We start from the raw sequence: 13,662 nt of genomic DNA, 5'->3' as shown, positions 1-13,662 counted from the left end.
CACAAGGAGGAGGCCAGGCCCAACACAGGACTCAAGGATCCCACCAGGGTGCCATAAACATCAGGGCTCTTCAGAACGAGGCACGTTTCACCTGGGCCCCTCTGACCCAGGAGGATGGCATGGTCTGGAACTCAATTTGAGCTGCCTGTCAGAACACTTCCATTGAAGTTGCAGCCGAGAATAGATCCACTCTAACCACCAATGAGAGATGCACATTTGCCCAGAGGTTTCACAGGTCCCCTCCAAGGACCCTTGCTTGCCTTCACCACTTCATCCCCCTTCTCCTGTCTCAAAATTAAAAATGGTAACTCACATTTCTGGCGTCATGTGTCAGTATTTACATGATGTTGAAAAACATGAGAAGTGTTTATTTATAGGTAAAACAAACCCCAGTGAACCACTCAGTTCTCTACCTGACGTGGTGGCCACCAGCACCAATGACTGGTCCATTCTACGGAGCATTCCATGCATTCTGTGAACATCAGTGCACAGTTCCTGCATGCACTCTGAGTTCTGCCACAAATGACCCTACAGAAGGTTGGCCACTCTCAGTGGAGGAACTCATGCATTCAAAACCCTAAGCCAGAGTGGTGCACATGAGCTGAATGAAATCCTCCATTCTCAGCCTATGGCCATGCACTGCCTCAGGGACGTCTGACATGTGGGAGCACATCTGTTGCTGCTGATTTAAGTGCAGTCTCCTTTCTTGTGACTCCCATGGCCCTGTACCTCTGCCCAGCTGTGCAGGGCTGTGCCTATCCTTCACCATTCAGAGGAAATTGTTCTCAGCTGCCTCTGCTCCTCTTATCTCCTTTTGTTCACTCCTGATGTTCTCATCACCTAGTGCCAGCCACCCTATCTATGTGCATGTGAGGATACTTGGAGGTGACTGTATCTGAGCTGGTGCAGGGCACGCTTGAAACATATGACAGTGCTTGGTCTGAGGACTCTTCTGGCAGCACTTGCCCCAGTGAAAACACTGGAGTCTGTCCTTCCCCTTCTACGTCAGAACCTGTAGGAGACACAAGAAGAAATCATGAGAACTAGCCTTGGAGAGTAAAAGCCTCTGTTGAGACTTACCAGTGCAGCTGAGTCTTTGGCATGCTTTCGGATGGGGTGGAGTGCACTGGACTCCTTTTATCTACTCATTGCACTATCTCTTCACCGGGGATGCCCATCTTGCCTTCTTTGACTGGCTCATGGTTAACCACTCTGGCAATCTCCATGGCAATCAGATGTGTAGGTTGGGTGCTTCTCCTCAGGTCTGTGTCCTTTCTCAGGCATTATGTGTCCTTTTCTCCTAGAAGGACAAAAGCGTAAGAGTTAAGGTACTGCTGGCCTCCATGACCAATGCTATCGGCCTGTTGACACAAGAAGCTGCATGTTTCAGTTGGCAGGTCCTCAATTGCGCTATGGCCTGAGCCCTGCTGAGGGATCAGTGAGTAGTCTGGGCACACATTCCTGCCATGTTCAGGAGCAACATTCAGCCTCAGGCTCCTCAGCCGGTGTGTCTTCTGGAGATTGAATACCCAGAGGCCTCTCGTGAGTGTCTTACACTGCATTCACCTTCTCTGAGATCATTGAACCTTTTCCTGCACTAGATGCGATTCATCGTGACCATTGTTGTGTGTGTCATACTGATATAAGGGCACCAATCACTCATAAGGGACTGACTAAACACATTGTTGGTTCATTCATTTAGACTAAGCACATGGGAACATACATACAGAAGTATAAAGCTTGAAGACACATCAGCAGCAGAGCTGTGTCTGTGTGTGAGCCTGTTCAAAAGTAAAAGTGAAATTAAAACTGGATCATATGACACATTTTCTTCTAGTGATGTCATGCTGCAATCCTTAAAGGCATATTACAACAATCATATTTCATCTGCTCATGTTCCCAGCAGCCTGTAATCATGCCTGCTTGGTTTGGGAGGGTGACCTTCTCCAATACCCTCTGAAAAAAGGACTTCCTCCCTCTCCCTCACTGTGTCTGCAAAGTGCAGGGCAGCCCTGCCATGGGTGCCAGCCCTCTGCCTCTCTTTTGGAATCCCTGGTGCCCACATGCTTCTATCCTTGAAATTAAAATGGCAGTCACAGTAATGGCCCCCATTTGACCAGTCCTGCCTCCATTCCCACCTTCATAGATACTGATTGGCCACCCAATCCACCTTCCAACCAATTCACAGTCCACCTCTGTCAAAATCAGGGATTGTGACTGCTTCCCTCTCCCAGCGCACCCTCTGAGATGTGGGATCAGGACTCAGAAATGGTCCTGAAGTTGGCTTCCTGACTCCAAAAGGAAAATCCGGCCCCATTTCTTGTCATTGTCTTTAAACAACTCTCTAGTGGGAGAAAATGATAGTAAAGTATGAATATTTCTGAGCCAAAATTCTGATTCAAATAGATGATTGCCCCACTACTATATTTAGATTGAGAATTACATTTAGACATGGCTGCCCACATGAAATGTATCAAATTTAATGTTGAGCATTTTTAAAAAATATCTATATTATCCTACATACCAGTTCCCAGCACAGTTGGACATGATTCAGTCTCTCAAGGACCAGCTTGAGCAACGTACGCGCATTCTCCAAGCAAACATCACATGGCAGCAAGAAGAACTACAAAAAATCCAGGAGCAACTGTGCATGGTGGATGACTCGAATTTACAGGTGAGAATGTACAACAAGTGCTTGAAGCGTACTGGTTTACACAATGGATGGGATGGATCAGCATTTAATTTTATGTTCCAAAATGTATTCAGCCCATTCCTACTTCAAGATCCATTTTTTGATCACATTTTGGAAAAGAAAGTGAAATAATATTAGTAACTACTTGAACATCAGAACAGAATAGTTTCACAATGAAATGGGTAGGAACTTTCTCAGGTGCTTTGCCACCCTGTTCCTGTTGAAGTTAAGAGGCTGTATCTTCCGGTCGGCGTGCGGTGGGCCTGATGTGTAAAATGATGCGCGATGACACTAGGCGTGTGTCCCAATGTCATCGTGTATCATTTAGATATTTCGTTAGGCAGCTGCGCAGCTGCTGAACTGTCGACAGCCTATTAAGGCCTTTAAAAAGTAATTTAACTTGTTAACAACACTGCCCATCCAACCTTAAGGTTGACGGGCAGGCGAAGAGCCCAAGCGGCCTTCGCAGTTTCCAGGAAACCTCATCCATGGGCAGGATAAGGTTTCCTGAAGGTTTTATAAAATGAATAAATAAATTTTACTTACCTCACAAACATGTCCCAGCTCATGTAACACTGCCACATGAGGGGACATGTTTAGATAAATTTTCACTTTACTAATTAAAAAGTTTTCACAACCTTTCAATCTCCCCAAGGCAGCTCCGTGCCTCAGGGAGATTGCTGCTCCCTTTTGCACACATTCTCCCCCCTCCCCCCGCCCGCACAGCTAGTGTTACCGGCCGCACGTTATGCTGGGCAAGCCTCAATTGGCCTGCCCGCGCAAAATGGCGGCTAGCTGGTGATCAAGGGCAGCGAACAGCTCCGCCTCTGCCCGCTCCTGCCCAGCCTGCCCGACATAGGAAAAGTTATCCTCAAGGAAGACTGAAAACTACTGTACAAGAACGCCAAATGGAATGTTAGAAAGCAGACCCCTGAATTTCTGAGAGTTGGACCTTGAAACATTTTGCTACAGGAATACAGGTTTATTGCTGGGGCCTCAGATAAACTGATGTTGTTGTGTTTCTATGGGTAAAGGTTAGGTACCATAAATTGTGGTGTATTGAAAGCAATCTAAAAGTCACACTCAGGATGGTTGCAATAAATTACAGCAACACACCAGTCAGACCTTAAGTTTTACAGATGATAAAACCTTGTATGAAGATTGAAACTGTGAGGCATTGTTGCTGGGAACAAAGCTAACTAGTCATTGAACTATCAGATAAAATAAACTGTAACTAAACTAGCCATGGTATAGGAAAAATTAGACAGTAAAGATGAAACACATCTGTAGACCACTCAAAGCAATTATACCATTTGGATTGCTGTCTATGAGGAAGACCACCCTTTAACTCATAAGTTTTAGACCTGGTTTGGTGGTGGCATTCTTGCCTCTGATATAGAAAGTGGTAGGTTCAAGCCCAATGTAATAATTGTAAGTTAAACCATTTCTTATTGTTATGGGGATCATGTGACTGTACAGATGAATCAGCCCTAAGCACAAGGATTCTTAGGGGCGGAGCAATTTAGCCTAAATCTTGGAACAAGCATATAGCCTCATCAGGAGTCTATAAATAAAGTTTACTGTTTCTTATAAGAAACTATTCCTGCATTCCAAGTTTATTACAATTGGCGACGAGGATATATAGTGCCGACGCAGCACCTCGCCTCATGACTGTGAGTATTCAGATATTTTAAGGGAAGGACGAAAAAAAGTATACTCACCAGCAATGCCTCTCTTTGGCAAAATTGACCCATACCACTCACGAGCCAAGGACAGGAGTCAATACATTGAGCAATTAGGTTTCTACTTTGTAGCTAACAAAATAACGGCAGAGGAGAACCAGAAGGCAATTCTCCTAAGTGTCTGTGGGAGCAAAACATATAACCTAATCAGTAGTTTGACAGCTCTGAACACGCCAAATTCCAGATCCTTCACTAAGTTAGTAGACCTCTTGAAAGAACATTTTCAGCCTTAACACTTAGTGATCATATAAAAATTCAGGTTTAGTCTCAAGCAAGGGCCCCCACTGAGTCGGTCGCAACATACATCACGAAATTAATACAGTTAACGGAGCACTGTGACTTTGGTGATGCTTTAAATGGCATGTTGTGAGATCATTTGGTTTGTGGCATAAATGATGACGCCATTCAGCACCGTTTGCTTGCAGAAGTTGAGATAGGCCTGAAGCATGCCATGGAGATAGCACAAGCAATGGAGGGACTCGCTGGCTTTACAGAGTGTGCAACATGGCGCCGGAACTGGCCATGGGCATGGCGTGAAGACCAGGGAGGCTATCGCGAAACAGGACATGGTCCTCACCACTAGACAAATAAAAGCAACTCACCAGTAATCCAGAAGTTAAAGTGTTACCATTGTGGGGGAAATCTGTAGATTTAAAGAGGCAGAATGCCACTGCTTCCACAAAAAACGGCATGTTGTTAAACAGTGCGAGGCTAGATCAAGGAAGCCATCCAGTCATCAGGTCAAGTTAAATGAAGTGCACAATATAGATGAGCCAGAAGTTACTGAGGCTGATGTTTATTCGCTACACAATCTGAAGGCCAGGAAAAGTGAACCAATCACTGTTACACTTCAAGTAAATGGAAAGCCTCTGCTCATGTAGGTTGACACAGGAGCATCAACCACAGCAGTGGGAGAACACATCTTTAAATTCCTCAGAGAAGGTACCCAGCTATTGAGTTTGGAAAAAGCCGCTGCTCAGTTAAAAACATACGCAGGAGAAGCAATACAGGGGAACTGCATCACCTCTGTACCTATATCATACAGACAACAGACAGTTCAGCTGCCAATAATTGTGGTAACAGGAGAGGAACCTAGCCTTCTGGCCATGATTGATTGAAAGAAGTCAAACTAAACTGGTCAGAAATTTTTCAGGTCAGGACAGGAAAAATTCCAGAGTTGCTGAAAAAATATGACAGAACATTCTGAGATGAGTTGGGGAAAATAAAAGGTCTACAAGCTAAAATATACATGGATTCTGAAGCAACACCCCAGTTTTTTAAGGCAAGACCTGTGCCTTATAGTCTAAGAGAAAAGGTAGATGTGGCATTATCTTATTTGGAGAAGTTAGGAATAATACAGCCCGTCCAATTTTCAGAATGGACAGCTCCCATGGTCCCTGTGATGAAACTGAACCAAACCTTTCACATCTGCAGAGATTATAATGGTGAATAAGACTGCAAAATTAGGCAAATACTCAATACCAAAGATTGAAGATCTGTATGCTAAACTTGCAGGAGGAAGGTTCTACACTAAACTGGACATGAGTCATGTGTATCAACAGCTCGAGCTAGACAACACATCAAAGAGTTATGTCACCATAAACACACACAAGGGCCTGTACCAATATGCACGCCTACCTTAAGATGTGTCTTCAGCTGATGCGATTTTCCAAAGAACCATGGAAAGCTTACTACAAGGACTCCCCCGAGTTATAGGCCAGAATTTTTTGCTGAGCAGGCAGGTGCTCGACCCACTCGAGTGCAAAATGATGACACTGGGCGAGAGTCATTGCACACTCGCACAATATTTCGGTCAGCAGAAGCGCACTAAACTTGGAAGCACACCCGCCAACAATTAAGAGGGCTATTAAGAACATTTATGGCGCAATTATTGGGATTTTTCACTGCCTGTCCAACGTTGTGGCTGGCAGGCGGGCGATCCTTTGCATTTTTCAGGAAACCTCATCCAAGGGTGGGAAGAAGTTTCCATTATTAAATTTAAAAAAAACCTATGCACAGAATTTTTATAATGTCTATGCTCAGGTGACTGCTTGTGTTGCGTGGACATTTTTCTCTGGATTTAAAAATCTTTATTTGATACTTTTGAAGTCTTCAGCTCCCTGAGGCAGCTCTCTGCCTTCAGTGAGCTTTCTGTGAGTGCTCCCCTGCGCCCGCGCTGACTTCAGCGCTCATCCTCCTCCCACCCCCAACCCAATCGCGCTGATCAGATCAGCGCAGCCTTCACACTGGCTGGCCATTAATGGGCCTACAGCGTGAAATCTCAGTCAGGGCCGATCGTAGGTGGCGGTCTGTTCCCCGGCCATTCCTGGGCCCGCCGATCACGCCCGCATGCTGACCTAAAAATCCTGCCCATAGTGTATCTGGATGACGTCCTAGTCACAGGATCCACAGAAGCAGAACATGTGGCCAATGTGGAAAAGGTTCTGAAGAGGTTTATATAGGCTGGCATTCGTTTAAAAGGAGAAAAGTGCACTTTCTAAGCAAAGTAAGTTACGCATTTGAGTCATCGAGTGGATGCCCAAGTATTGCATCCATTAGAGGAGAAAGTCAGGGCAATCAAGCAAGTGCCCTCTCCTACCAACAAGTCTTTTTTGAGCATGGTAAATTATTAAGGTCAATTGTTGCCTAATCTATCAACAGTGTTCGTCCCTTTACACTTATTATTGAAGAAGAACCACAAATGATCCTGGAAGGCACAGCAAGAGGAAGCTTTCACAAGAGTTAAGAAGCTTTTGTACTTGTTGCATAGTGCACTATGACCATCTAAGGAATTTATACTCACTTGTGATGCATCTCTCTATGGAATAGAAGTAGTATTGTCACACAAGATGGAGGATGGATCTGAAAGACTGATAGGATATGTATCTGCAACCAAGAAAGGATACTCACAAATTGGAAAAAAGGGCTTATCAATCTTATTTGGAGTAAAAAATTTCCATCAATATTTGCATGGTCAACACTTCTTCATAGTGTCAGGTCACAAATCACTATTAGGGTTGTTTAGTGAAGATAAGGCAGCCCCTCTGATAACCTCTGCTAGAATTCAAAGATGAGCTTTAATTTTGTTGGCATACGAATACACTTTTATGCATCATCTTGGTGCGCAGATAGCAAATGCAGATGCCCTCAGTTGTCTCCCTTTGCCAGACAGTATTACATATGTTCCAGTACCTCAAGAAGTAGTACTTGCATTGAATTTCCTGAACTCCTCACCAGTCTGTGCAAGACAGATAAAGAATTGGACATTAGCATGAGTCCGTGAACATGTATTACAAGGATGGTCAAATGCACAAGTCCATGAAGAATTAAAACCATTCTTTGTACGTAGATCTGAACTGTGTTGTCAAGATGGTATCTTGTTATGGGGAGCAAGAGTTGTTTTCCCTGTGCAAGGAAGAGAAACATTATTGAAAGAACTTCATAGTGCACATCCTGGTATTTTGAAAATGAAGGTGCTCACATAAAGTTATATCTGGTGGCCAGGTATAGACAGTGATATTGAAATATGGTGATACACTGTCTAAAGTGCCAGCAACAGCAGAAGTTGCCTGTTTCAGCCCCACTGCATCTGTGGGAGTGACCTAGTCGACCCTGGGTTAGACTACATATAGACTATGTAAGTCCATTTCTAGGTACCATGTTTCTGGTGATTATCGACACACATTCAAAGCGGATGGAAGTGTTTGAAGTGAGATCACCTACATCGTGTGCAACCATTGAAAAACTGCTCCAGAGTTTCAGAGTTTATGGTTTACCTGAAGTTATTGTGTCAGATAATGGTACGGCTTTCACTAGCACTGAATTCCAAAGACTTGTGAACCTAAATGGGTTAAACATGTCAGAACAGCACCATATCATCCCTCGTCCAATGGGTTAGCAGAAAGAGCAGTACAAACCTTTAAAACAGGCACGAAGAAACTATCAGAGGGAAACACGAATTTCAAGATTTCTGTTCAGCTATTGCACAACTCCTCATGCGACCACTGGTTTAACACCTTCAGAATTGTTAATGAAACACTGACTTTATACAAGATTGAGTCTAGTATTCCCTAATTTAGAGGGGAAGGCGGAGAGAAACCAGAGTAGTCAGAAAGTGAATCATGACATTCACAGTAAATGTCAAGAGTTTACTGTGGGAGAGACAGTTTTTGTATGAAACTTTGCGACTGGACCGAGATGGTTCCCTGGTACAATCATCTCTGAAACAGGACCTTTATCTTATCAAGTAGAAGTGGAAAACAGGTTTGTTAGGAAACATGTGGATCATCTCAGAAGTCGAGAAAACCTCCAACAGCTAGTTAATCCACTGGAAATCGAAGCCAGAACTTCGACCCCTGAGGTGCCAGATCGAAAAATAATAGACATACCTGATGCCTCTGTTGAAATAAATAATTCTGAACTGCCATTGTCTAAGGATGACCCTGATGCTACAGTTCCTGTGCAAGTCAATCCAATAGAAGAATCTCCAGTTCGCTCTACCCAAATCCGAAAACCTCCTTAAAGACTAAATTTATAATGGCATGAACTATATAATTGTATATAATATGGGTTGAGATGTTTTTGTAATAAATAAGAGGGTAAAACAAAATTAAAGGGGGAGGAATGTAATAATTGTAAGTTAAACAATTTCTTACTGTTATGTGGATCATGTGCCTGTACAGATGAATCAGTCCTAAGCACAGGGAATCTTAGGGACAGAGGTTTTTAGCTTTGGTCTTGGAACAAGCATGTAGCCTCATCAGGAGTCTGTAAATAAAGTTTACTGTTTCTTACAAGAAACTAATCCTGCATTCCAAGTTTATTACACCCAACTTCTCGACTTGTGCACGTCTAGGTTGTGTCATAATCATCTAGTTCATGGCTCATATCACTATTTTAAGGTAATTTTTAGTTTTAGAAAGATTAAATTTGTAATGGTAGGGTAATTAAAATGCTGGATTGTAGGAAATGCCAGAATACCTCAAGTAATAGCAAAGGATTCCATGGGCAGAATTTTCCCGTTGGCATGCGGGGCTAGGCCCTCACGTCCGTGCGTAAAATAACACGTGGCGATGTCGGGCAAGTGTCCCAACATCACCACATGCCATCGCGATATTTCTCTGGGTGGGCACACGATGATGTCCGACGCGCACCCGCTTTTAATTAACAGGCCATTTAAGGCCCTTGACTCACCAATTGACGCCAATTTTTCAGCGCCAGTCCAATCTTTGTGTCAGCGTATGGGCACAATGGGTAGGCAGGTAGGACACATTTGTATAAACCTCATCCACGGGCAGGATAAGAGGGCTCACTGGGGTCGTGAATGTGCACAGTCAAGTATTTATTTTTGAAAGTTTTTGAAACTTGCCTGTGTGATCTGCAGTCCTTCAAAACACATACCAGCTGCTTTTTCTGGATTCTTAACCTACAGGTCAGCGCTGTGCAGTGAGTAATCTTTTCTGGGTCTGCAGGTTTCAGGAAGCCTTCCCTTAGCCTGGGAATGGGAGCTGAACTGTCCACTGGAGACAGCTCCTCCGAGGAAGAAGGGAGGGCTAGAAGGGGGAGGAGGCCAGGAGTCCACATTCAGCCTTTGGGAGGTCAGGCGCAGGCACAAGGGGCGCAGGGCCAAGAGATAGTCCAAAGCGGAAGGGGCCTCAGAAGACACCACTATCCTGCTGCCTGGGTATACAGGCGGCAAAGCCGTTACCTCAATATGTCTGAGATGCAGTGCTGAAGGAGGCTCCATTTCTCAAAGGAGACACTCAGCTATATCTGTTGGATGGTAGGGGCTGAGATCTCCGCTAACTGTGGTGGGTGGACCAATGGCTCTGAAGGTCACAACTGCCCTCAACTCTATGCCTCCGGCTCTTTCCAGGGTGATCTTTGCGGTGTCTCCCAAACAGCTGTCCACACTTGTATCAAGCAGGTTACTGTCGCTCTGTTCAGACATGCATTGACATCCATCCACTATCGTTGGGACCAGGCAAGCAAGGCACAGCAAGCCAGAGGCTTTGCGGCCATTGCTGGCTTCCCCCGCGTCCAGGGTTCCCTAGACTGAACACATGTGGCCATCAAGGCACCAGCAGGTGAGCCCGGTGCCTTCATCAACAGGAAGGGCTTCCACTCCATGAATGTGCAGATAGTGTGTGATCACAGGATGTTGATTCTACAAGTCTGTGCAAGGTACCCAGGCAGCTCCCACGACACCCACATCCTCAGACACTCCCAGGTGCCAAGGCTCTTCAGTGTTCCAGCCCGGCTGGATGGATGGCTGCTGGGTGACAAGGGCTATCCCCTCAGAAGGTGGCTTATGACGCCTCTTTGCCATCCAAGAACAGAAGCTGAGCAGTGGTACTATAGGAGCTACGCCTCCACAAGCGCTGTGGTGGAGAGAACCATCGGTCTTCTCAAGATGCACTTCCGATGCCTGGACCACTTGGGGGGGTGCACTCCAGTGCCCCCCAGATCGTGTATCAGTGATAGTGGTTGCATGCTGCACTCTCCCAATCTTGCACTGGAAAGGGGGGCGCAGCGGACAATGAAGATTTCGATGCAGTGGCTGCGACTGCACACGATGAGTCCAGCAGGAGTCCGAGGATGAGCATGCACAAGGAATTGCTGAGGGGGTAGACGCTGACCCAGGCATACACCAGGGAGGCTGGGACACCCGGGAGGCTTTAATCCAACAAACCTTCAGCTCGCACAACACATATGGGTCACCAGGACAAGCCTGGGCTGTAGGCTAGATACTCAACGCCTAAGTGCAAAATCTGCCAGGTTAGGAACAGTCACTAAGGGCCTTGTTAATAAAGCTGAATGTCCAACAAAGCACTCATTATAGTTTTGGAAACCATCCACATGCAGAAGAAAAGAGGCACCCTTAACCATGGTGACATATCTGAATTTAATATGTCAAGCAAACCAACTTATTCCAAAAAAAAGACAATAGTGTTACATATCAAAACAAATCATAAGGACCTCATTTCGGGCCAACACAAAAGCACCAGTGAAAAACCCATGGTGTGCCTAAGGTGCCTTATGTTTTCGTTTCTGGGTGCTATGTCTTGGTGTTGCCCCATCGCTCAGAGTGGCATCTGAGACAGCCTGCTGACTCTGCTGTCCTGTTGGCCTCGATGACCTTGGCGGTCGTCCTCTGGCCCATGGAGCAAGTGCTGGCCCCACCTGGGAGGGAGCTGCCAGTTCCACAGCTGGCATCTCCCCTGTCATTGCAACCTCACCAGATGCTATGGCCACTGGGAGAGGAGGGAGGAGCTGCCGCCCTCATCCAGATCACCCTGAGAGGTGCCCACAGAGATGCCAGGCAGCTGCTGCGCCAACGTGAAGTCGCTTCGGACCTCAATGCTCACCATGGATGGATGGGCACCAAACTGGGGAAGTTGATTCCCAGACCATCTCCCACACTGGCACTGACCAGCTGAGGTCAATGATGGTATGAGCACTTGCTGATCAGAGCGCATCCCCAGGAAGCTCTGATGGGTCTCCTGGAGTAGCCTCTCCACAAGAGTCGCCACTCTCTCCATGGACGACACATAGCGCTCGGACATGTGGCTCATTGCTTCGGCGATCGTCCGCATAGACTCCTCCACCATGGAGACCAAGCCAAGCATAGCCTCATGTATCTCCCCCAGATGCTCCCGCACACCCGGCCGCATTTCCTGCTGCGTCTCGGACGACTCCAGAGGCACTTCATCAGGCAGCGACTGAGCATCTGCTTGGTCCCCTGCAGTCCTCCGACTGCTGGTGCCATGGGCATTCTCTGTCTCTGCCAGCTCCTCCAGCGACCGTGAAGTGCCCTCACCACTGTGCCCCGGGACACTAGCCATTGTTCGAGTTCCCACCGAGGTGCTAATATCTGCCCTGGTGCCTGCCTCGCAGAAATGGTGTGATGCTGGTGAGACTTCAGGCCCCTCAGGTGTGAGAGGGGGCCTCTGCTGCTCCTACTCACAGCCCTGTTCTGATGATGCTGAAAGGAAGAACAAGGACCATGGGTCAGTTAACGTGGAGACAATGACAAAGTGCATCCCTGTCCACCGGATCATTATGCACTTATCCTTCCGTAAGCAATGCTCAAGCCATGTTGCAAAATTAAATCAATTAACATTCAGCACTGCTATGGCTGTTGGGAGAACAATGCTGACCTCACTGCTGGGCATTCATACCTGCCTGTGGCACCCCAGCCTCACCAACACCAGTGGATCTGGGCGCATGGCACCTCTCCAGATCCAGGGTCTCCTGCTCAAAGCAGCTAAGAATGGCTAACTGCGCCTGGCTGCCGCCAGTCCTCGCATGCTCTGCCGCGTTATGAGTATTCTTCTCCTGAAAATGAGAGATGAGCATTGATTAGTGCAAATTGCACATGGACTCTCTTGGCGCACAGCCCATCCCAACCAGAGCGGGACATATCAGGGCTGCTGCCGAACACTCTCACAAAGATATTAGGCCTGTTTTCCAGCCTGTTCCCTCTGGACACATGCTGCCTGCCATCACATTAGGCACCACACAGTATATCCTTCCATAGCAAGGAGGCACAAGCACATGGAGCACAGAGGGCAGCGGATGGTTCGGTGCCACGCCACCTTGAAGCTTCCCTCCCAGCATGTCATCACCCTGACTTGGACATGTCCTGCAGTTCCAGCACTGCGCCTAGGTGCAGCTCCTCCAGGTTGCCCCCAAACCAGTCATGTGGGACTCAGTGTAACACATGCTGCGGGGGCAAAACACATCTCTTCATCACCCTGTCAGGCTGACCTCAGCATGGGCAATATCTGCTGGCCCACCCAGCAAAGGACAAATGCTGTCAATGATTCAACACAGTCACTACACTCAGACTTGGGGGGTGGGAGATGGGGGTGGGCAGCAGGGGGTAAGCCGACCTGCTGGGTTAAATGACCAATGCCAACATGATACTCACCCTGCCAGAGCGCAACAAGTCATTGAAGTGCTTGTGACACTGGATCCAGGTGCACCGCACCATGTCGCGGGAGCTCACCACCTCCGCCACCTCCTCCCAGGCACGTTTCATCATGGGGGGGGCCTCTTCCTCCCATCCTGGGGAACCAGCACCTCCCGCCATGTTGCCACCTCCTTGAAGAGGGCAGCAAGGCAGTCATCCCAAAAACAAGGAGCACACTGGCCCTACCCTCCAGCCTGGCCTGCTCTGCTGGGCCTACCCGCCAGACTGGCCTGCTCCGCTGGGCCTACCCGCCG

The 13,662-nt window shown here is 47.0% G+C and overlaps 1 protein-coding gene across 1 annotated transcript in view; it reads left to right on the top strand.

Moving 5' to 3' along the window:
- LOC121284366 (neuronal PAS domain-containing protein 2-like) overlaps nucleotides 1-13,662 on the top strand; it is a 210,796-nt gene that overhangs the window by 156,722 nt on the left and 40,412 nt on the right. The window contains exon 17 of the mRNA XM_041199787.1: nucleotides 2,528-2,674. Within this exon, the coding sequence (XP_041055721.1) occupies nucleotides 2,528-2,674 (147 nt within the window). The remainder of the gene's footprint in view (nucleotides 1-2,527; nucleotides 2,675-13,662) is intronic.

This window comes from Carcharodon carcharias, chromosome 11, assembly GCF_017639515.1.
Source record: "Carcharodon carcharias isolate sCarCar2 chromosome 11, sCarCar2.pri, whole genome shotgun sequence".
In the NCBI taxonomy this organism is placed as follows: Eukaryota; Metazoa; Chordata; class Chondrichthyes; order Lamniformes; family Lamnidae; genus Carcharodon; species Carcharodon carcharias.
This window is presented reverse-complemented; position numbering and strand designations above follow the sequence as displayed.